Source organism: Condylostylus longicornis, unplaced genomic scaffold, assembly GCF_029603195.1.
Source record: "Condylostylus longicornis isolate FDR11 unplaced genomic scaffold, ASM2960319v2 ptg000001l, whole genome shotgun sequence".
Lineage (NCBI taxonomy): Eukaryota > Metazoa > Arthropoda > Insecta > Diptera > Dolichopodidae > Condylostylus > Condylostylus longicornis.
In genome coordinates, this window is record NW_026577970.1 from 6,491,564 (window position 1) to 6,517,862 (window position 26,299).

The window sequence follows — 26,299 nt, forward strand, 5'->3', positions numbered from 1 at the left end:
AAGCACACAAAAGAATGCCAATTCTCGATATTCCGTAAAAGCAGAAAAATAGTGATTTGGTACTTATAAACTGAGTAACACAATTAGTAGAAACGTTAGAAAAATAGAATGGTTTTCGAAACTAATCATTATCTGAAGCCCTTTTTCCCAAATTTGTATCATTATAGTTGCCTTTAGCAACAGTTTTACACAATTTTCATTTTCTAAAACTGGAAATTTTCTGTATTTGTTGTAATAACTTTATAAATCATTGTTAAATTATATTTTGAAAATCTTTTTTTCTATGACCTATAATGATTTCAAAACTACCCGGTACTCTGCAGTGCATTTTCATAAAATTGTTATAACAAAATTTTTAATAAGCATTTTGAAATTTTTAAAATAAATTAGCAAAAAATCACTTCAAATTATAATTTTCTCATTATTTCTAAAAAGTCCTTTTTATAACTGACTATGGGGTCAACAAGAATAACAATTTATTCATATTCACACAAACAATAAATTTACGATAAAAATATCAAGACAATGTCATTTGCATCTCTTATCTCATTCTTAACATTGTATAAATATTTTAGATAATATTGAGGAATTTATTTATAATATTCTTCGTTACAAAAATGATGTCTTATTGTTATTGCGATAAAATCAAAAAGGACACTAAGATTGAATATTTTATGAAAATTTATAAAATAAAAAAAAAATTCACAATATTGCACAGAAAACAGAACGTTTAGAAATATTTGAATTGTTTGTGTATGTGAATAAATGGAGTAATAACATTTTAATTCTATTTTCGGCTAATAGGAGTACTTCCACATGAATTCGTTCTATAATAAAATGTTTATGAATTAATTATAATAATATTATTTTAAAAATTCAATTAAATTTTATCTCATATATAACTTACTAATATACGAAAAAGAAGAAAATCTGATGAGATTAACACATTACCGACCGATCAATCGCGTTGTGCATTTTTTGAATAGAATATTTGCTTCAAAATCTAAAAAAATTGAACGAATGTTTTTCTAAATAACTAAATAATTTTAATACGAGTCCTTAATTTAGTCCCGGTATATTATTTGACGCGAAAAATTTTAAACTCTTCATATTCTTAAGTAGAATTCATACAACAAAATATTAAGAAAGCATGACTCTGTTAAAAATAATCAAAAATTTAAAATTGTCTGCCATTGACATCTAAAGAAATTCCTGAAATATTCGACTGACAGACAGGATTCTTTTTAGAATAGGATTTTTTTTGTTTTCGTATCTCGAAAAAATGCATTTTTCATTGAAAACTCAACATCTGAAATTTGATACTAACGCAATACCTACCATTTTTAGATACAATACATTCATCGAAAATAAAAAACCATAATTAACCGCTAATTAAGTTTTTTAACTTATGATTTTGATTTTTTTTTATAAAAGAGTCATAAATTTGTTTTTCATTTTTGTTTTTCATTAAAATCAGCGGATAACCATATTTTTGTAATGGTCTTCGCGTTTACTCCCATATTTTATTTATGAATAATCACAGACTAGCTTAGAAAATATTAATCACATGAAGAATCTCATTATAAATGGTTTTTTTTAATTTTTAGAGAAAAAAAAGAAATTAAAAAAGCAAATAAAATGCTTCAAATTTTTTTTTTCATTTTAACTTTTAAATAGGAACAATCAACTTTCATTTTCGAGTACAAAGAAAGGGACACAAAATGGATATCAAAAACAGATGTTGTCCTCTTTTAAATGTTATTAAATAGCTCCTTTTTTTTTACTTCTGTAAATCGTTTGTTTCTTGACGTTTTGTGAATAAGAGAAAAAAAATAAAATAATTTTTCTTTCACACTTCAATGCCAATTTCACTTAATTTTTTTTTGTTTTTTATTTTTTTTTTGTACAAACGTTTTATGTGATTTGAAGTAAATTAATTTTATTATAATGCAATATTTTTTAATTTAAAAAAATAAGGGGAAAAAAATTAAAATGTTCCGTATATAAAAAAAAAGAAAAAACAAAGATGACACAAAAGTGGACACAGAAAGTGAACAGAGAAAGTGAAAAGAAAATTATAATTATTTCTGTCATTAAAAAAAAAAATGAAAAGAAAACACTTTTAAATTTTTTCAGATGAAATAATTTCAAATTATTTTGTTCTCTTATTTAAAAAGAAAATAAATAAATAAATATTTTGTAAGAGAATGTCAAACGCGGAACACAAATCAGAAAGAGCTTTCTGACCTCGTGTTTTAAATTAAATTTTGCTTCTATATGTTCTTAAAATTAAAACGCATTTATTCTTCCGCATTTAAGTATTGTGACACTGCTAATACTCAGGCAAAATTATGTACATATTACTTTTTCACTAAAACTGATTTTGTTATTGAAATTTTGCTCTCTATTAGGTTATTAATAGAGAGCAAACCAAAGACACAAACCTGAATAATTTAAAAATTCATTAAGGTTGATGTCTGTGATCAGTTCAAATAATTTTAAATATTAATTTTAAAACTATTTTCAAAAATTATAATGGAATAAAAATGATTGACCAAATTATAGAAACAAATTTTACCTGAAAGAGCTATAAAGAAATTAAATGGTTGTTTTCTAATATTAATCAAATTAAAGATGTAATAGAAAAATGATTTTAAAATCCAGATTAAAAAAAAAACTCAGCAATAATTTCTTTGTTTTAAATCCAAAATCGAGCAATGATTTGGTTTGATACAAGAGGCATTGGTACAATTATTTCACTACTAAAGGGACTCATAACAAGCAGGCCATAAATTTAACAACTTTCTAATTCAGAAACAAACTCACAGGAAAAAACTCGTTTTTAGAAAATTAATACTGTCGATATTGTCGAATAAAATAAAACCAAAGTTATCTCCACTGTACCTATAATTAAAATCTTGTAAAGAATACCAATAAAGAAAAACTTTTAATGTTTAATAATAGATGACTTTTGGCCAGGCGATAATCAACTCGCGTTTATTACATTAAAGTACTCTGATTGATACAATGCAGAGCTTAAATTATCATTTACTGGACAATTAATAACAAATTTCAAAAATATTTTGTTAATATCTACTGAATTACTGCCGGGATCATAAGCAAATATTAAAATTAGTTTATGAATGTAATATGCATTATAATGCTGTATTTATGGCACACAAACATCCAATTCGTATATATCCAATTAGTATTCTGCTTTTAATGTACCATTCTCTAGACAAATTTTGCTTTATTTTCGTTATTAAAATGAAAGCCTGACGTCACTCGTTTAGATCTTCTTTATATAAGCATATCTGTCGAAAGTTCTTATGAAGTATTATTATTGAATTTCAAACTAATTGAAAAGATGAATGAAAGAAATAATACTTTCTAAAAATTTTATTACTTTTATCAACTCAGACTGAAGAATTCCTCAACTGATACAACAATTCTCTGGAATTACTTTTAAACCATAGTTATTCAATGGTAACAGTTTTGATTTGTTTTAAAAAAATTCGCCATACGTCATGAATAATGGCAATTATTGTGAACCCATCTGACTAGATATAAATTTTTTTTTAAACCAAAAAATGGGTACTTGGTAGATCTTAATTATTTTCATCAGGCAGACAAAAATTGCATAAAAAAGAAAAAATATTTTTTATATTAAAGAAAATGAAAATTCAATTTAGTATAGGCATAATTTTAACAAGAAACCGGCATTTAAGCGGAAAATTTCATTTCCACATTTTTCTAATCAAAAGATAGGAGCTACAGCCTAGTGTTGTATAGTCTGAAAATGTGAATTTGAAAAGATTATATAAAAAAAAAAGCCATTCTTTTATAAAATTTCTTTTATATTTTATATTTTTCTTTTTCTATATTTTACCCAAGTTTTTCAAATTATTTTCATATACGCCGATTTGAACGATTTTGCATTAGATTTTTTATTTTTTAAATATTTCCTCGATTTAATTTTTATTTCGTTCAAGCGCCAAGGATCATATTTTTGGGGAAACTACTCTAAAATCACAAATTTTAGTTACTCCAAAAAATATTTTGTAGATTTCAATGAAATTTTCTTATATAATAAAATGTTGATTGCCACATAATAAATAATGTTAGTTTTTAATATTTCTCAATTTATTAAGAGCTTAATTAAAGCTGTAAAGTAATTGTTTTTTTTAAAAATAATTATTCAAATTTCGCGTAGTTATAGAGTTTCATTTGACATATTCCGAATCCAATTGGAATTGTCCGAAATTGAATTGTAACAAAAATTTTATTGTTCCGACAACTCCGCGTCGCATTTCATGACATATGAAGCGATAAAATTTTTCAATAAACGGAGACAGGCTAAAATGCGTTAAGGAGTTATGAAAGATTAATCTCAGAAATACTTAAAGATCGTGTTAAGTTCAAAAAGTGAAGAAATGATCTTTATCCGAAATAAGCATTAAGCAGAAAAGAGAAACCGTCAAAATGCTTTCATGGTTGTTTTCAATATTTTTTTTTATTTCCGCGTTTGCTTGTTTGTTTTTTTTTCCTATCTTCAAATATTTTGAACGTTTTATTTCACATATTTCTGTGTGGTGGTACTTTAATTTAAGTAACATTAAAAAAAAAAATCTTGTTTTTATTTTCGTTTTTTTTTTTATTTTTGAAAAACTTTTTATTGAGTTTTTTTTTCCTATGATTTTCACATTTCCTTTAATTTTCCATAACTTTTTTTTTAATATTCTAATTTTTTTCTCGTTATATTTTTCCGTTCAGTTTGGCTTACAGGAAAATGATTTTTAAAAATTTTGTGTGGTTAAATTTCATTTTTATATTTTTTTATTTTTTTTACTGTTATTATTGATATATATGTGTACGTGCATATGTGCATTATATGAGCAACATTTGTATCTACAATTTGTAGAAAATCGCGGCACAAAAACAATTTCTTTTTTTTTTCTGCCTTTCTGCCAATACACGATTTTGGGTACTAGTCCATATGCACACAGTGCACACACACATTAAATGAAAATATGAAAAAAGTAAAAAGAAAATCATATTAAATTCTTTCAAATGACTGACGTTATATAAATTTTATTTTAAAAACTTTGAAAGGAAGTATAAAAAAAAATAGAGTAAGGATAAATGTCATGTGATAGGGCGGAGAGAGAAATACCGAAACAAAAGATGTTTTTTTCTACATTTTCTTTTTTTAATGAGATTTAATTATTATATGAGAGACAAGGACAATATCTGTCGTTGACGATTCCGTTGAATTTTCTGAAGATCTTTGAAAAACGATAAACTCTAATGATGGCAATTCTTGATTGAAAAAAGAAAAAAAAAAGAATATTTTAATGACAAGTTCTCACGAACCCGTCAATATTACAAAATTTTTGAATATGAAAATTTGACATTGTAAATTTATTGAAATTTTAATAATTAGGTTATGTTATGATAGGGTCTTGAATATTTTGAAATTCAATAATATTTATGAAGAATTTGCACCTGCACCAATATAAAATCTACACAAACAAACCCAATAATAAAATCTGCACAAATGATCAGAAATAGTTTGTAAATTTTTGCATATATTTAGGACAACATAGGCCAGTGAAAAGACTAATAATCGCCACTCGGACATTTTCCAGCTAAACCTCTAAATTCATCAATTTTTAATCAAGATGATTCTGGAATCCAGTGAAATCAGCTCAATAATGCTGTTACAATACAGCTACGAGTTCATTATAAAACGGTTTCGTGTAACAACTTGACTAACATAAGGAGAGCTCAAAGCCGAAAAAAAGTATCCTGCTTACATGAACCGAAATCAACCATAAGAACCGGAACCAAGCACTTTATTTAGCTTACTCAGTTCCAATAATTTCTGCGTTTATTTCGAAACAACGCAGATTTGGTGCCAGAACCATTTCTTTATTTTAATATTCAACTAACAAACGAATTATTTTCTTAATCATTTATCTCCTCCTATATCCTATAAGAAAAAACAAATTATTTTTAATACTGAACAAAAAAATTGGAGTTTTGTATTTAGGATTTTATTTTGTATTTTATTTTGTGCTTAATCAGCATACTTTTTAAGCCAATTAAATGTATGTATATACCTACGCAGCAAACATGAAAAAAACGTGGATAATTACCTACATAATTAGATTATAAATTGATAATTCTGGGATAAACGCAATTTTCCTTCAGGATCTTTCTTTTTGTTGAATGCAACCGCCTACTCATAAACACAAGCACTTCTACTAATTCTTTTTTTGCAAAAATCCTCTTAAAAACACATTTTTTGTTTACATTTTCGTTAAAAATGCGTGTTTTTCTACCAATGTAACCAAACAATTTAAACATACAAGAAAAAGTTAAAAAATATTTGATGTGATCAGTACATAATCGACTGCTGTGTACATTTTCTGAATAACATAAATCCCAATAGCTTAGCAAAAAGTCCTATTAAAAAAGTCCTGTAGAGGTTTAGTTTCTGAACACCCATTAAACATCAATAACAACTTGAAAAGATTGTTAGTTTTCATTGACATACAGGACTCTAATATTAAATTTCAAAATATTCTGTTCTTTTCGGTTTTCGAGCCTGATATTCCCGACAATTTGCTTCTCTGTTAGTTTAATAATCAAAATTAAAAGATTAAATTTCTAAGAAATCGGTAGAATATTTTTGGAAAAAATGTAACAACGTCTCCGTAGTAAAGGTTTATTTCCTGATATTTGACATGTACTTAAAAATTTGACCTACTTTCTGCAAATTATGGGTAAATTTAAGTAAAACTTTTCATCAAAATCGGTTCATCCGAAATGCAAATTAATATACGCGATCGCATAGCGTAATATACCCAGGTCTTTTGCAAGAATAGCTTATTTAAATTTTTCTGTGTTACGGCGCAATATATTTCACTTGATCATCGATAATTGAAATTTAATATCATCGTTATACTTCCCTTATTAATCTCAACGCGGTCGGTGAAAACTGAAATGGCAATTTCGATTTTGAAGTTGAAAAATATTGTTTTAATTTACATACTGTGTATGGGGAATGAAAATCGCTGCTATTAAAAATATATTTGAATTGTATAGTAGGTGCGTGTGTGTATATGAGAATGTATGGAATTTTTGTATTCTCCAACGTTTTGTTTATTTGCAATATAAAATTACGTCATATGTCTTTGTTTATATTTCATTTCTTTGGTTTACAAATTAAAACAAAATATTTTTACTTTTCTTTTATTTTTTCGTGTTTTTTAGTTGTGCATCATGTCATCCATCTTGTGAAACATGTAATGGTTCATCTGAATCACAATGTATTACATGTCGTAGTGGACGTTTTGCATTTGATGGAAAATGTTTAAATAAATGTCCAGATAGTTATTATGGTGATAAAAAACGTCAAGAATGTATGGAATGTCCAAGAGGTTGTGCAACATGTATATCAACTGGTATATGTTTAACATGTCAGGAAAATTGGAATATAACAAAAAAAGGAAAATGTATTGCGAATCGTGAAGGAAAATGCGATGATTGTAAGTTTAACTTTTTTTTATTCTTGTTTTTGTTTTTTTTAATATTATTTTGAATGATTTTTTTTTATAAAATGTATAAGATTTGAGTAAATACAATCATAACGTTATAATTGCATTTGCATTCATCAGGCACTAATTACTATAGTATAAGTATGGTATTGAAATTTTGTATGTTAATCAAAACTCAATTCAATTTTAGTTGCATAAAAGGTGCGGAGATGGATAAATTTTAATTTAATATCAAAATTAATTAATCGAAAAAAATAAAGTTGGGTCAAACTAATGGTTTGTATTGTAGCACTTTTCCCTTCAACAAGTGAAAATTCTGCTTTTAAATACGGTTTATTTATACCTATCACACTATTTCTAAATTATTTTCATTCATATACAAAACTATTTCTAGGATTGCATATATTTAGGATGAACGATTTATGCAGTCTTTGAAATAAAGCAAAAATTAATATAAAGAGTTAAAAAAAATAATTATATTTTTTAATGTCATGGAATTTACCGTTACCTTTTTGCGTTTATAGAAATTTGAAAAAGCTTGCGGTTTCGGAAATGTAAGGTGTCAAAAATTCAAATTTTACAAATTTCAAGAGGTGATAACTTGAGAGGGGGTGGAGATGGAAAAAAAATTTCTTCTAACGAAATGAAGTATTTATTAATCTCTAAAATCCCCTAAAATTTCAACCTTCTACAAGCTGGGGTCTAGAAGAAAAACGACAAAAAAATTTGGAAAAAAAGGACTTTAGATAACGGTAAATTTGAACGGCCATTTTGTTTTTCTAAAGTTTAACTATAGTATACCGCACTAGGGAAAGCAAGTCGCTGCCTTTCTGCGTTTGCAAAATTTCAAAGATGCTTATGGTTTCATTGCAACAAATAGTTAAAAAAGGCCATTTTTAAGGTTTTGGTGGGGTATAACTTCTAGAGGGGGGGAGATAGGTAAAAATTTTGTTCTACGGAAATAAGTTCCTAGTAAAGATCTATGCACGTATAATTTCAGCTTTCTATCTTAAAGGGTGTAGAAGTTTTGTAAACGAAAAAAGTGTCCACGGACGGACGGACGGACGGACAGAGTGAAACTAATAAGCCCTTTTTTCCAAAAAAATTTCTGTATGCCAATTACCAGGATTTATATTGAATGCCGAACTCAATAGCTTATCGAATTTGTTTGTTCTTGCAAGTTTGCTGCCATTCGTAAATAATGGTGACTAGACTTATTCGCTAATGCTATTACGCAATGGCAGCATTGTACTTTTGAATATAGTGATTATTTTGATTATAATGAAAATATTTTAAATTACATTATTACAACAAAATTTTTTATGCTTTCGGCAAAATTCGCATACTTGTCAAATCGCTTTTAGTCCAACAAATTTGAAATTTGTCGAATTCGCAAAACATTCTGCTTAGTTTTTCTATTTCAATGATGATTTATTGCAAAAACCAACAAATCGCTTAGAATTTTTTCAAACCTCTGTACTGTTCGGGCAATGATAAGAACGGTACGGCATTGCTTCGAATTCAGTTTGAGGAGAAAATGTTCCTGTTCACGTCTACGTTATACAGCTGCATAATTTTTCTTTGTTTATTTTAATAAATAAATTAATTTTTTTTTCACAAAAATTAAAAATTTTATTGGATTCATTTCCATTTTGGAACTTCAAAACTCATAAATTATTTTAACTGACACACAATTTCAAAGTAAATAATTTATCTATAGATACTCCATAGGATATTTTTTTCTTTTTGGCATCATAAACCTCTTTTGTTCCTGTGGTGCCTACTTCATGCTAGAAATAATTTTGTGGTCTCTGATTTTGCTCTGATTTAACTAATCAAATACATTTTTCCATTAAATTATAAATAATTTATAAACCAATTAAACCACCAAGTATATAGTTGCACTTTTCTGTATCCTTGATTAAAATAACTATGTCCTCAATTTAAGAAATATATATACATACACATATACATACAAACACAATTTCTTTAGAAATTTAAGAAATTTTTTAAGAAATTTCTTTAACATCTTAAGTTTTTTGAATGTAAGAAAGACTTAGGAATTTTAATACTTTAGTCCTAAAACAAATGTATGTAGTGATTGCATTTTTCAGATTTTTTTTTTATATTATTGCATTATGAAGAGTCAAAAATTACAACATCCAAACATTGAATTTAATTTGCAATTGCAGTAGAAATGATTACAACATATTTTTGTACAATAGTGCTGCCAATATTATTATTATTATTATAGTACAAAAATGGAAATTTCTTCATATACAATGGCAGAACAAACCAATGTAGATAACAATTTGGTGGCAATTTCTTCACACCATTGTAGTCTAATTAGTATAGAGCGTTCGCTTGGAAAACGGTAGACCACTGGTTTGAGTCTAGTTCGGGAAGTAAAATTTTTTAATTTTTCTGCCTTGACTCGTTCATTTGGTTATGTCATCCATCTTTTCATATACTGTCAAGTTTCAGGCTATACATTTCGATTACTAATTTCTGAAGAAATTGTTAAATATTTACTAATCAGGTTAAAATATGCACAGTTTTCTTGTTACAATTCTCATATGCAACACTTTAATTTCGATTCATATAATTTTCTAATTACGCTAGAATCAATCGAACTAACAAGAAACCTAAAGGTATAAAGTATGCGGCTACATAAAGCTTTCGTTCCAGTATTACATACAATATTTCTGTATGCCATAACTTGGGTATAAAACTCTACTAAAAATTTTAAAATTTTATAGTACGACGAAATCATTTTTATGTAGAACGCAATTAACTCAATATACTTAACCCCAAAATCATTAAGAAATTAAATATGGTGAAGTAATAAGTATTTTCAAACAAATTTATTTCTAATTATTATTGATAAAACTAAATTTGTTTTAATAACAATTTTTTAATATCCTTTACAATTAAAATATTTTAAATATGAGTAAAAATAATATTGAATAAATTTAAGGTTACCTAAAAATGTTTCATATTTCCTTTAAAAATATTTTTTTTCAATATAAATTTCCGGAGTAAATAATAAAATTTATTCACTATTATTTAAACATATTATAATACATGTATGTTTGTATGTATGTATTTGAAAGGATTTTTTAAATACACATGAAAAACAATAATCTAATTCTGATAAATTTCAAATTTTCTAACCAAAAATACCAAAAAATTTTGGGTTCAGTTTTCATATTTCATAAATATTGTATAATGTACCTATTATATTATGTACATATACGTGTATGTAATGAATATTATGTATATTATTTATAAATAATAAAAAAAAGGATATAAAAAAAAAACTTTAAATTCAATCCAGTCATGCAAAAAGAACATCAAGAAATGATGATGTAAATCTTTCAAAAGTAACGCACATTTGTCAAAAAAATGTATAACAGGAATAAAGAAAACAAAAAAAAAACAAAAGAAAACAGGAAAAAAAAACTTCTACAGCTTAACAAATTTTCTCTCCATCAGGACTGCTTTGTTTTGTTGTTGTTTTTTATTTTATTTTTTTAATTTTCATATTTTGATTTTGTATTTCCGTTTCTTAACAAATCATAATAACTGAATTAGCCCTAAACAAAATATCCATCTTAAAAATATCCTTAAAAATCTAAATTTATATTCACATATGTGTGTGTGGGCACGTATTATATACGTATGTTTATTTGTTACTTACATAAAAAAAATTCTCATCTGTAGGTGTAGATATACGAAAAAAAAAAAAATTCTTTTGTGCCTTTTTAAAAGAGGTTAAGCCTCATTTAAAAACCATCAAGTAAAAAAATTCTGAGACGTAAAAAAGCATAAATGAAAAATATGAGAGAAGAGAAAAAAAAACAAGTTCGTCCTTTTTCTGGTTTTTCTTCCTATTATTCTTATTGTTATTATTTTATTTTGTTCCTGAAATTATAGGAGAAAAGAAAAATTTTTTTTTTGTCATAATTTTTAAAATAAATACCTTCGACAACACATAACAAATTCATTCATTTTACACTGTACACTTACATATAAATATATTTGTAATTTATACAGGATATGCGAGAGAAATCATAATTCATAAAATTCTCAAGAGTGTGATATAGTCATCACCGATCATCATTGTCCTTAATGCTCACTCAGCCAAGATTTTTTTGCTTTGTGAATATATTTTTTCTTTTTATTATTATATATTTCCTCTCTCTCTCTCTCTCTCCCTCTCTCATATAAGTATGTATATGTTGTTATTTTTCATATCCATAAAGTTAATTGTGCATATTACTGCCGTATAGATTTCTCTATACCATTGATATCAGTTTATCATAGATTTTTTATGTCTATATATTTAAATAAAATGTACAGGGTGTTTAAGTTTATTTTATATACGATAACTATCGGTTGGTAAAAATTTGAAATTTTTAACGGAATAACGGTAAGAAATTTGGCGAATTTGTCAGGAAATTATATGATGTGAGAAATCCTCGAATTTATTCAAAAGTATAAGGGGGAATTTATTGTTCGGACTAAAGTAAAAGCTTTAATTTAAAATAGAATTTGATGAGCATTTACATATATCAGATTCTCTTTATATACCTTTATGTCAAATATTCTTGGCAGTACGATTTTGCAATCTATTGAAATTTTAAATAAGGAATAAATCTACTGATTACGGCAAAATTTATCCTCTCCTACATTATTTTATAAAAATCGCATTGCTTCTTATTTTCTGCGTCATATTTAATCTAATATCAGAATTCAATCACTTGTCAGATTTCAGTTAGATTCGAATTTAATCTGGTGGGTATTAAAGGCAACATTTATAATACTTTTCCTTAAAATACTGTCGATATTGTAGAATGCTAAAATAGTATTAAAAAATTGGTGACCACATTAATTTGCCATACCAAATTTGGCTAATTCATCAGCTCATTTGAAGTTTGCGCTTAATGAGACTATTTATACGCTGTTTTCCTTCTATTGCAGACCCAAATTTTTCAGATGCTTTATAATTCATTCTTTTCAAATTTAATGGTATCTGGTACTCTCTGACCATTAAGACGATCAAGTGCCTTCAAGTATACTTTGTTGAATGCGTAATAAAAATTGTTCTTTTGTATCGCACAATTTAAATTTCTTTACATAAAATCGTTTCTGAATTTACAGGTTAATGAACTTATAATAAGCAAGGCTTTCTTTTTTTCTCCAAAAAATTTCAATTGAGTTTCGATTTCTATGGCGTCATTTATCACTTAATTTTTTCTGCTAACATTTTCCTCTCGGTTTCTCTCTACGAATTCATATTGTTTCCAATATTTGCATTGTAGTAGTACTGCATTAAATTCAATAGATTGGATTTTGAAAAATCGATCATTGTTGATGGGAATCATGTCATTCATATTTAGCTGACACCTTCTGTTTAAAGAAATGAGGGATATCGATTTGTCCGGTTTCGGGGTACCACTCAATATTAAAGTGAATTATATTTATATCATTCTTGATAAGCCTGCTTTTTGAACACATTCTCAAAAATTTATTTCCCTATATTAGTTGACTTTCATTTTATTAAAAAGCATCAAAGACATCGTTACTTCGATTGTGTTTATTTGATTCGTGAATCCTGTTAAAAATTAAATGCCAGATATTCAAGGAAAAAAAAACTGATCCAAAATTCATTAACTTCGATTTTCTTTTAAAAATATTCTTCAGAATTTTAATAAATGGGTTATTAGTTACCCAACTAAGTGTAACACATACGAACACCTCTTTTCTTCCAATATTAAAAAAAAACTATTTTCTATACTTTTTATGAAGTTTTAATAATTGGGGTTAAATGTAAAACGTTCCAATAATAAGTGATTATCAAATTTGAAACACATAGTATTTTTTGGATATTTGAGAATTGTTTTACCCCCTTTTTCTTCTGTTATCCTTTAGTCCAGTTCTTCTCTTCTTCTTTTTTTTTGTCTTAACATAAGTGTATATTTTTTTTGCTTCGATCTGAAAAAAATATTCGTACATGCATAGATCTACTCATACACATAGCTTTAGTATAGAAATAAAAAATAAAAAAAGTATGGTGTTATCCGAGTAATGCTTCAATCCATAAGGTTATATAGATGCATATATGTATACAGTGAGTAGAAGACCAAAACATAAAAAAAAGGACGAATTCATCATTTTGAAATCTAATTTATATGAAATAACATCCAAAAAAAAAAAAATAATAATAAAAGTAACAAAATTAGAGTAAGAAAAGAAAAATATCCTATTTTTTATATGGACATTTCCGTTTGTTCATATTCTATTTCTTTCGGTTTTTTTCTTTCTGTTCAGTTTATCCTTTTATTTTTAGTTACAATTTTTGTACGAAATTTTAATGTGTACGGTACCGAGTGTTTCATATTCAATTAATGTTGTTGTTTTACGAGTTACTATGTAATAGTGGGTGGTATGAGAAAAATTCATTTTAAAGATTTTCGGCTCGCATCAACGTTGAATACTATTCTAGTCCACCATCTATTAAACAGTGGAAATAACAGTTTTTAATTGGATACAGAAATCATGAAGTAGTCAGATTACATTTTGTTTAAAATTCTTCTTCTTCTTCCTCTTTATTATAGAACATTGTTCTGTTTTTACCACTTAGCCTCTTATATATTATATATAATAATTATTTAATATAAAACATATATACATATATATACATATATACATATTTTTTTTTCTATTGATTGTCGGTTGATCCAGATGTCCAACATTCGTACCAACGCTTAGGCGGTCTACCAGGTTGCCTCATTGAGTTTGGTCGGCCACTGAGTACCTTATAAGCTATGCTTTCTGGGAGCATTCTGCGTACATGTTGGTTCCACTCTTTTCTTCTTCTGCGTCCCCATTTTTCTACTCCTTGAATTTCGCATTTTTGTCGCACTTCTTCGTTGGTTTTATGGTCAAACATGGTATATCCTGCTATTGATCTGAGCGTACGCATCTCTGTTGTATTCATTATACTACTTGTTTTTTTTGTATCAGCCCTTGTTTCTATCGCATACGTTAATATCGGTCTGACACATGTTTTATAAATGCGGACCTTGCTGTTGATGCTCATTGTTCTACTTCTCCATATCACATCTCTTAGATACCCGGATATAGAGGCGGCTTTTCTGGCTTGCGTTGTCACTTCTTTGTTGAGGTCACGGGATGACGTTATTATCGAGCCCAAGTAATTGAACTCCATTACTTGTTCAACACTTTTATTATAGACGGCAAGCTTGCATCGAAGTGGAGTTTTTGAGAAGGTCATTGATTTTGTTTTTTCGACAGAGATTTTCATATTAAATTTTCCTGCTACCTTTTCGAATGCATAAAGCATTCGCTGTAAGTTGTTTTCGTCATTAGCAACAAGCACTGCGTCATCGGCGAAACATATAATTTTTATTTCATCGTCGCCTATTCTTTAACCACTACCCGCATTTTTGACAGTCTTAATTATTTCGTCCATCACGATGTTGAACAATATTGGACTTAGACTGTCACCCTGTCTGATACCTTTCGTTATTGCTACCGGAGATGAAACGACGCTATGTTTAAAATTGTTTTTTTGAATTTCTCAAAAAATTGATTCATATTAACATTTTACTTCAAAGCGTCCTGAACTAAAATTCATGTTCTTTTTTAAAATATCATAAGTCACAGATTACAAAGTTTATAGCTCTTTTGATTTTAAAAAGTGTAGTCGTTCAAATTTGCAATTATGTCATATAACACTTATTATATAGATAATAATCTAAGTTTAGAAGTATGTGCAATGAAAATATTTTATTAGTATTGTTAATTTTGCATAATTTTAGGATGAATCTGAAATTATTGATTATTATTATAGGTAGTTTAAGATTAGATTTCGTTAAGTCATAAAACTGCATTTATTTTTGTTAACATGTCTATAACTTTTATATTCTCGCTTTTATAGATTTTCGAATTAATCAATTCGATAACCTAATATTATTTGATAGAAGAATTTGTTCCGAGATCTTTCAATTTGCAAATTATTTTTAGTTTTTTCATAATAGGCAGATAGTCGGATTTTTATGATTTCGGCAAGAATAACGGGAATACGCAAAATTTTTGTTCTATAGAAGCAAGTTTTTCACTAAAACTTATTTTTATAGGAAATTTCATTTTTCAATCATGAGCGGTGTGGAAAGAATACCATATTTCTAAAATTTTCCGGTGGAAGAACTCATAAATGCAGTTCTCCAAAACTATGAAGAGACAATATTTTATCAAGTGACTTAAATTAAGTTTATTTAATTCAAAACACAAAATAATTTTGTATTCCTTTCCGCCCTTTTTCAAGTTAATTAATACTCTACTATTGGAAGTTTCCCAATATTCTCTTTTACGATGACAATTTCATACAGTGAGAATTGACATAAAAATGACACTCTGTATTCTCTTTCTTTGATGGCTCTGTGTTTTATTTTTTGTTTTTTTTTTTTACGAGTTTTATATAATAATATGTTGCCTTGGCAGTACCCATAAAAAGATACAATATTCCTTTTATATTATTAAAGTAGAGGATTCAATCATCAATATATATGTGAATATAATGAAGGATGAAACATATTTTTCGTTATTTTTCAAGAAAGAACAGCAAAAAAAAAGAAAGAAAAAATAAATTTGAGAAGGAAAAAACTATTTTCAAAATGAAATTGTCAAGTGGAGAACGAAAAAAAAAGAAACAAAGAAAAAATGGGACAAAATGGCAAAAAGTGTAGGAATACCACAGGAAAAAAAAAACAAGGAAAATGGAAATGGAAAAATAGATATTGAAAAATTTCAAATTGTTTTTCCAAGTAAAAAGGATTTTACGTTAAATATAACTTTCATAGTATAGAAAAATACAAGATTTGGAAAGAAAGTACCAAAAAAATACAAATAGGGGAAAAAAACCAAATTGTATTCTAAATAAATGAGAGTATAGATTCAATTATGTGGGTGTAGGTAATGACGGTTTTCTTGTTCGTCTTTGTTCTTTTTTTTTTGTTATCTTATTTGTTTGCCTCTTGCTCCTTATATATAGGTCCAAATAAGCAACTATCCCATACACACAATATATTTTGAATGAATACATCATTTTGTAATATCTTATGTAATTTAATACAAATTTGAATGAAAATATAAGAAACCCTTTATTTTTTTTTTCCTCATATTTTAAATTATATATAGGAAAAATTGAAATTGATTTGTTTTTTTTTGTTCTCTCATTTTTTTGTCTATTATTTTTTTTTCTGTGTTTGTATTTTACAGTTTTCAAATTGATGTATTTGTTGCCCTATACTCTTATATGTTTTACGTAACATCCTAAAAATAATTTATAGAGATGGGTGTTTAGGGTGGATTTTAAATATTAAACGAACCAAAGAGAGTTTTTGTCATATCTCGACAAATTACTGTTATATTGGGAAACTAAACATTAATTTTAAGTAATTTTTTTTTGGTTTGTCCCTGTTAATAATAATTAAAATTCGTACAATTTAATTTTTAATTGTATTAGCGTTGTAATTAAGAGTTGGACATTGTACATGGATTCGTTTTTCAACTTGACCGTTCCTGTTTTTCAGCAGCATGCAATTAAATAAAATAACAAAAAACTAATTTCACCCTGATCTACATGGAGTTGAAGTAATTAAATGGTTTTCTTTTCAATAAGAAAATAGTTAAGAGAAATTTTAAACAATAACCTTTCATATCCTGAAATGAGTAAATCTAGTAAAATGGTTCTTATTTGAAAAATTTCATTCTAATATTAGATTTTTTTAATTTATTTCATAAACAACCGAATTTATTATATAATGGAGAACGACAATATCGGAAATAGTGTGTTATCGGCAAAATATGAGTGAATAAAGAAAGGAAGTCATTAAAAACCTCTAATTATAATTTTTTACAAATCGTTAGCATTTTTCGAAATCTTTTAAAACAAGACCCGAACATAACCGAACTTGATAAATATTTCACCGTTTTCAATGGAATTATTTCAATTTTTTTGGCGCAAAGAGTGCATCTGGCTACAAAATATGTAGGCATAATGTAACATATTTGAAGTCTCCAGCTATTTTAATTTTGACATTAACTCAACAAAATTCTCTCGATTAAGCTCAACAATAGACGAATAAATTGTTTTGCGTTCGATGCTTTAGAATTCATATTTTTCCTACAGTGGAGGGTATAATACATATTCTATATTTTACACATCTAATCGTTATATAAGACACAATAAACATAATAAGAATTTCGAATATACTAAAATTTAATGCAAATCAATTTAGAATAATCATTGATTTTATTTGATATATCGGACTATATTCAAATGCCATTATAAACGGTAGTTAAAACTTAAGTATTAAGCAATAACTTTTTTTTGTTCATCTCCTAAATTCCAGTATTGAATTCAAAAACTTGTGGAACACACTATACTTAAATGTTTAATTTGTAATCAATTTTCTTCTCCGACAATGTAATTTTCTTCAGTGTTTTTTTTAACACCATATTCAAACATTTATTATTTTTACTTATAAAGATTATGTTACTGTCATAGTGGTTCGAACATATACAAATATACGTACATTACATAACATAAATTATATTGTAATAAAAACCAGTTTTTTTTTTGTGTTTTGAAAAAAATTATAAAAAAAAATTGCTCCTTATTTTATTCTAGTGTCCTTTTGTTTTTTCTTTTTTGTCCTGATCATATTCTATGGTTTTAACACTCAATTCTTATCAATTATTTATTTTTGAAACTCTTACAAAATCCATGTATAAGTTTTTGTGGTTTTTCCTTTCTTATACAGCTAATATGGTATAGAATGTATGTATGAATATGAACGTTCAAAAGTAACACACACACACATATGGTAATAATGGAAAATTATAGCACATTAACACCATAACTGAATTTGTAATACCAAGGAACATATTATTTTATTAAAAAGAACTCACATGAATCTCAAAACCTACCTACCTGTTGGAAAAAGATTTTAATGTACAAGTATATAAAAGAATATTTTATGAATATATAAAATATGTTCATATGGTGTGTATGTATGTATATTGTTTACATAACCAAAATGAATATTAAATGGTATTTTCTGTCACTTTTTACAAAAAAGAAGAAAAAAAACTCACATGAATAATAATTCGTTTATTATTTTTTGATCATTTAAGTTGGAAATTTCTTGTACTTAAGGTTGTTTTTTGTTCATATAAGATTGATGCATTATTTATTTATTAAATGTTCCAATAAAAATAATGTCCTTTTCAAATCAGAAAAATATTCAAAACAAGTTGATATTGATTATGATTTGATTTATTCTGGAATTTTCGAAAGTGTTTATTAAGTTATCCAATATTTAATAATTTTTTTTTTTATAAATTTTTCACTTGAACAACGAAAAATTTTTAATGCAGATTTTGAATTTCTCGCATATAAGAAAAACTTAAAGAAATATTTTTAATGATAATGAAAATTTAATGTAAATTGTGTAATTTGCCACAACAATTAAAATATTGAATCAAGATAAGGAACAAAAAAATGCTGTGCTTGCAAACCAAAGCAGCTGAAATACTATAATTTAAATTAGTGTTTCTCAAAATTTACCGCTAAAAATTTTATATATGCACATTTTCTTAAAAGGTCCAGCCGAAAAAATTGTTCCATTTAAAAAAAAGTCCTTAAATTTTTGATAAAAATTTTTTGCAATATCAACAGTTTTTTAGTATTACGAAAATTATCCTGATGCAAAACAAATTTACTTTACACTCATATTAACCAAGTTCTGCTTAATTTGAAAATTATTAGCCCAACAAAAAAAAAAAACACAGGAAAGTCACGAGTAAAAATTGAGGGAAAAGTGAAAGATCGAAATAAAACACAAATTTTCTCTTTGGCAAACTTACAAATAACATTTTTTTTTTCTGTTAGTTTTGTTGTATTTAATTAAGTTTATATTTTGGATATTACAGCCCATATTAAATAAAATTGAAGAATAAAAGATGTAAGGGAATTTCTCCTTATTCAGTTTTTTTCTTCCTTATGTAGCGTTGAGTTGAAATTTTGACTTTCTATAAAGTGGAATTTATTTATTTGGTTACTTAATACTAAAGTCGAATTTTTGATTTATGCTTACAAACGGAATGTTTCAATATTTTTATTTACAATAATATCAATTTGACAAAATTAGAAGCTTATGTTGCGAATTAAACAAAATTCATGGCGACCATATATTAAAGAAGTTTCTTACTCTCATTCTATTTTATGCTAACGCTTAAAAATGAAATCGGCTTTCGTCATTAATTAGTCGTGAATTTTTAAAAATTATAACGGTAAAAATTTAATATTTTGCAATAAATTATGAAAAACTAAAACGATAATTAAAATACCTTTAGCCCGTTCGAAATTTCTCTTTATTCCTGCAGCTAAAATATAAATCGAAATTTCCTCCTTCTCCAATTCGACTGCTCACAATTTCATTAAATTAATTTTACCGTCCATTGTTGTAGAAACACGATATTTTAGAAGCGGTCGATAAAAATTATTTTTAATTCTTATTTTGCCAAAAAAAATTTACATTTTACACTACAGAACCTAATTTTTAATTTTTACTATTAAAAGTTTTTAATATATCTAGATTAGCTTTATTAAACCACATGACATTTTGCTAAAAAAAACATACAGGACTACTCTTTTATTTAAACGAAAAATTTATTTGTTTACTTGGAAATTTCATCAAAAAAAAAAAAAAAGGAACACATTAAAAACTAAATAATCCTACTAGCTATGTTACCTATATAAAATTCGTAAACAACATGAATATGTTCTTTGTTGATCCCTAAAAAGAAAAACATAAAGAATTTAGAAAAAAAAAATCTTCTCAATTTAAAAAAAAATTATAAAAAACTCAAAGTTAAAAAAAAAAATAATTTCATTTTTATTATATTTGAGGTTGTATTTTTAATAGCGATGGTCAAAGAATCCTTTTATAATATTACACTGAAATAATGATAACAACATACATACATAAATATGGTCGACTATGTGCTTATTTCGGTCAAGCGACAAATAACAAAATTTTCAGGAAAATGTATTTAAAATTTTATTATGCGAAATTCGCTCTGAAAATCATAGTGAAATTTTCCGTACTTAATGGAGGCATTGGTTTTTTTATTATTTCTCGTTGAAGAGCTCAATGTAAGTTTTATAAAGTTATAGACGATTTTCAGAGCAATTTCTGGACATTTTCTGTTAATATCCAAATCTCATTAAAAATATTAAGTTTCACAGTCTACAGAACAGTCTAAATCCATTTGAGATTGAAACTCGAAATATCAAATTAAAAACTATATTAAAACATATTGAAGATATGACGATCCTGTAAAGAATTTTTGGAAAATTACCTCCAGAAATATAAAAAATAAATACGTCCAATTCAAAAATTTAAAAACAGGCATTTGTCTGAAACAAGGACTAAAGTGGTGATGATTTTTACAAAATTATTTATACAAAGAAGGACAAAATCCTTTAATTTTATTGTGTTCCCTTTTATTTTATTTTTTTCTTGTGTGTCTTTGAAATCAAAGTGAAAAATAAAAATATGTAAGGCTATTATATTAACCGATACGTCAAGTTTATATATTTGAAACAGCAGACCTCATAATGGAGGGGCTTTAATTTAATGAGAAATAATTTTAATAGGGTCTATTTATTTTTTTTTTATGATCGTATTACGATGGGGTTTTTTTGTTTTTTTTTTTTTTTTTTTATGGAAATGCAAACATAACGATCTCGTAAAAGAAGTCGGCATTTATAATGATAAGAAAATAATCGTCAAAGATTTGCATAATAATTTTATTATACGAGTATTATTATTTTCTTTATTGAGTTTGGTTTTTTTATTTTTCTGTATTTTGAAACATTTTTTATTGTGATATAAAGTTTTCTTTAATAGTTGAATATTGCAATCATTTTCTGTCCATCTTAATCAAAAATTCTCTTAAATAAAGTGAGAAATGAAGAGAAATCTCCAATTGTGATTTATACACAGATTAACTTACAAAATTTCTATTCTGAATAATGTTTATGACAACTGAAACAATTCAGTGTATATTCAACTTTCCGTTCCCTCAATGGATTCAATTTCAATGGATGACAAATACGAGTCATAAATGAGGAAAATTTATTCTAATTTAAAACTTTTGTTTCAGAGAAATAATTTTATTCAAGCATTAAATCCCAAACATTCTGAACAAAGTAATGAAAACACAAAGAACCCAAAACGTTTAAAATAAGATTTAAACACCTATTAAAAAAATCTAATATTAAATTTAATATTATAGCGTTAATAATTAGTTAAATAAATTTTCTACGTCCCATAAATAAAACTTTAATCTACAAAATTTTCTTTTAAAAAATTAAAAGAAATTACCGGGCTAAACTAAAATTAATGCCTAAATAAAAAGTCCAACTATACAACAATTTTCCTTTTTATTAATTCAGAAAAAAAAAACAAATATAATAGCCTTTTTATGTTTCATTTTATTAAAATATTTTTTTAAGGTTTGCTCATTTAAAAAATTGACGACGCTTTAAAAAAAAAACAAAATACCTTTCTGCAATAATTTTGATAAAAAGGATAACATTTCCGCAGCCATCGTTTATTTAAATGAAAATGTTTAAAAAAAATAAATAAATATTTTATTAAAAAAAAAAATTTTTTTTTTGTTTTTCTCCTCTTTTTTTATGATTTAGAGGTTTAAATAAACACAAAACACAAAATACAAAATGTAAAATGGCATAATGGCATTAAGGATTTACTTTGATTTCATTTTTTCTTTGACTTTATAAGAATAACCTTTTGAGCCATCGAATTGAAATTATTATTAGAGAGAGAATGTGCCGCTTTAAAAGAACGATTCATATTTTCTTTTGAGATTTAAGAGATTTTGTTTTTTAGATGCAAAATAATTCAATCAAACATTTGAATAGTAATTTCCTTAACAGTTACCGGACATAAGAGTATTTAATTTTACTTTTATATTTTACCACTTTAAATCCAAGAAATAATGTTAAAAATATCAACACAGGAAATTTTCGAGAGAATGAGTTACAAATTTCACCGAGTTCCTTGAAATTTAAACTTTAATTTTTTGTCAAATTTCATAAAATCTACAAATTTAGATTTAAAATTCAATTGCTCCGAATTTAATTGTTACGAAAATGTTACCTACATATGTAAAATTATAAGGCTAGCAAGGCAATGGCGATGTCTTTGGCTTGTTCAATAACGAGCTACCTAGGTAGTTAGTCAGAGATATACATATTGCATTTTTTAAAAGTTAAGTGGATTACTTAGACGTCTTAAAGAATTATCAGTCTCTTAACGACTTTATCCTTTACTTTTGCTCTTACTTTAAAAATTACTCTTATCACTTCTCCAAAAAAAAATTTTTTTAACTTCCGACTTAAATTTTCTTAACTTCCGACTTAAATTTTCTTAACTTAACTTAACTTAAATAACCCTTAAATTCGAGCATTATATTGAAGCCTCTTTAAATTTGTTTTGTTTTATTTCAAAGATTGCATACAACGATGATCCTAAATGTATGCAATATTTGCAATATAATGTTCAGCCTAAATGTATGCAATTTTTAAAATATATTCATGTATGAATGAAAGTAATTTTAAAAGCAGTATTTTCAATTGTTTAGTGTTCTTTGCAAAATTTTTTAATTAATTCAATAAAAAAGATAAAAAATTATTGACGGAATAGAGCGCTGCTTTTCACTAAATTTGAAAACGTAATTTAGTGAGTCTAATATAAGGATAGTGGGTCTGATATTCAACCATAACTTCAACAAGTCATTTTAATTGATATTGCAGCACAATTGTTCTTGATAAAAATTTTTCTTACTCTAATAAATTTTTAAATATTTCACAAATTTTCATTAAATTTCTACAATGTTAAATGAATAAATTTAAAAAAATTTAAAGACTTACCCCTAAAATAGTATCTAAAAAATTCTATGTTTGTTTCCGCCACAGATAGAAAAAATAGGAACTACGAAATTAGAAGAAAATTTTTTCAATACCAAAATTTTTTCTATTATGTTGATATTTATAAATTTAATTTTTTTTTATCTAATTAAAAGCTAAAACTAAAATTTTTAAATAATCATAAGTGAAATGAAAGTGTTATTTTAAATTTTTCTTACATAATATACAAACTAACATATATATAATTTTTTTCTTCTAGCTGAATATTATGCCAATGGTATATGTCATCCTTGTCATTCAACATGTGAAACATGCGATGCTCCAACAGAACGTAATTGTTTAACGTGTCAACCAAGTTTATTATTGCAATCTAATCGATGTGTCAGCACCTGTGATGATGGTTATTACATGGAATCTGGTGTTTGTACCAAATGTTTACATACATGTACACAATGCGTATCACGTATGAATTGTACTGCATGTGCTAAAGGGCTACAATTACAAAGTGGCGAATGTCGTACAACTTGTGCAGAAGGGTAATTAATTATTATTATTTTTTATTTTTTTTTGTTATCTTGCTTTTATGTACCCTGGCCTTTTTTTCTCTTTATAGTAACAAAAGATTTTTGTTGATTTTTCCCTATACAATTTCTACATTTCTTTTACATTTTATAGATATTATAACACATTTACTGTATACATAACACATATTTTAGAGGTTGCATAAACATACTTACATACATAGTATTTTTAAATTTATTTACTCTTTCTTTTTATATAAAAAAAAGGGCTAAAAGTGTATTCTTAGTCTGGACTGAGAATATGTGAATACTTACATTTGAATTCAGTTGAATGACACAAAAAAAAAAATATATGACATTAGGTCACTCCTTTTTCTTGTATGGCTTTTACTCAATCTCAATAATATGCTCTCTCTATTTAGGAAAAATTGCTTGAACATAGCATAAGGACCATAAACAAATGTATGGTCATATTATATTGATAGTCCTCTATAGACTATGCTACAAGAGTATAAAATAATGGAAAAAAACTTAACCAAACCAAAGTATTAAATGTTTACAATGAAATGCCTGACTTGTTATTTTGACAAAAATTGTTTGTCATTCTGAAATGTTTAATACAAGAAAACAATCAAACAAATTTTCAAATGCCCTTACAGAAACATGTTCTTATATTACATTAAATTTTCGTATCCTATTTATATATACTTACGTACATATATATATATATGTATTTATTTATATTTGAAAGACATGTATCATGATTTAAGATTTCTTTTCATTATTAAAAAAAATATATATATAGAAAATGAGAGCAAATTGAATGAGTTAAGTAATTTTATACTGTTATACGTGCAAAATGAACTTAAATGATAGATAAAATAGGAAAATAAATAAAATAATGTTTAACTCCACTCGACTGTTCTATATAATATTTTGTCCTATGTATTTATATGTCCGTTTACAAATTTAGAAATTAGAATTGCCGTTAGTACTTGAATTGTTATACGAATGACCACATTTCTTAAAACTTTTTTAATAATGACGTCTTTTTTATTTAATACTTTAATTCAGTTAGTACGCCCTTTTTTACTGGAATTTAACATTCAATCTTAGAGCAGTTGAGAGTAGTAGAGTGTATGATAGATTGTATTGAAGTCTGTTATACAGAAGAAAAAGTTAACTTATATTAAGAATTTAACATTTTTTATTCTTTTTTTGTAACGCCCTTCACTAGAATAGTTACCAGAGTAACAATATTTTTTTTCAACTACTCCTTTCTGTATGCTAATGTAATTGGGTGTGATATACTATAAAGTGTTATATGAATTAAGGTTCATATTCCTGTAAAAGGGTCGCAGCAGGTATAACTTTATTAAAAACAATCTAGACATTTAACCGTTGTAGCAATAAATTTTTTTGTTGTGTAGCTAACTGAAATATAATAGTTTAATGTGCTTAAAACTGCAAGAATATTGTGTTTTTAACTAAACCAACAAATGAAATATAGTTACACACATTTATTCCGATAGGTAGCTGTACATTTTGAGAAAATCTAACACGAATGCCATAAACTTGATATTTAAATTTATATGACAGTTTTAATTTCCGTATATAATAGAATTATTTCAGAACAACGTTTCATTTATAAATTATACTTTTAATTATCCATTACCAGTTTGAAACAGTGTTCCATACACTCAAAAAGTAATGCAACCGCTATGATATAATTTCTATTATATCCCACCTCTGGTGCAATATCTCGTTGGCTACTATTAAATGCATTATGCATCACTCAATTATAATGAAATCAAAATCAAAGAATTTCAATAAAATCTCAGAAATTAATATATTAATATAATATTACACTATAATAATTATAATGAATCTGGCAACCTAAGCTTTTAATGTAAACGTGTACAGTCATAAGTAAAATAGTTTTACAGTTTATACTTGAAATACAACGTTATAGCGTATAATGTTAGAAAGTAACGTGCTTCAATAATGATTCTATACAAATACAATGATTCTATTCGAATAAACTTTAAAGAGAGGATATAACAGTTTTATTAAAGAAATTTCACATTCTTATTAAATTAATATTTATTTATTTTTCTAAAAATTTGTTGCAATTTTTATTCGATTTCTGTGCTTACTTCAGATAA

At 26.0% G+C, this 26,299-nt stretch overlaps 1 protein-coding gene across 3 annotated transcripts in view; it reads left to right on the forward strand.

Annotated features, from left to right (window-relative positions):
• Window positions 1–26,299, forward strand: part of LOC129618581 (furin-like protease 2) — a 301,205-nt gene that overhangs the window by 240,381 nt on the left and 34,525 nt on the right. For all 3 annotated transcript variants that reach the window (XM_055533419.1, XM_055533435.1, XM_055533427.1), the window contains exons 10-11: window positions 7,279–7,553; window positions 23,873–24,149. In XM_055533419.1, coding sequence (XP_055389394.1) covers window positions 7,279–7,553; window positions 23,873–24,149 — 552 coding nt within the window. The remainder of the gene's footprint in view (window positions 1–7,278; window positions 7,554–23,872; window positions 24,150–26,299) is intronic.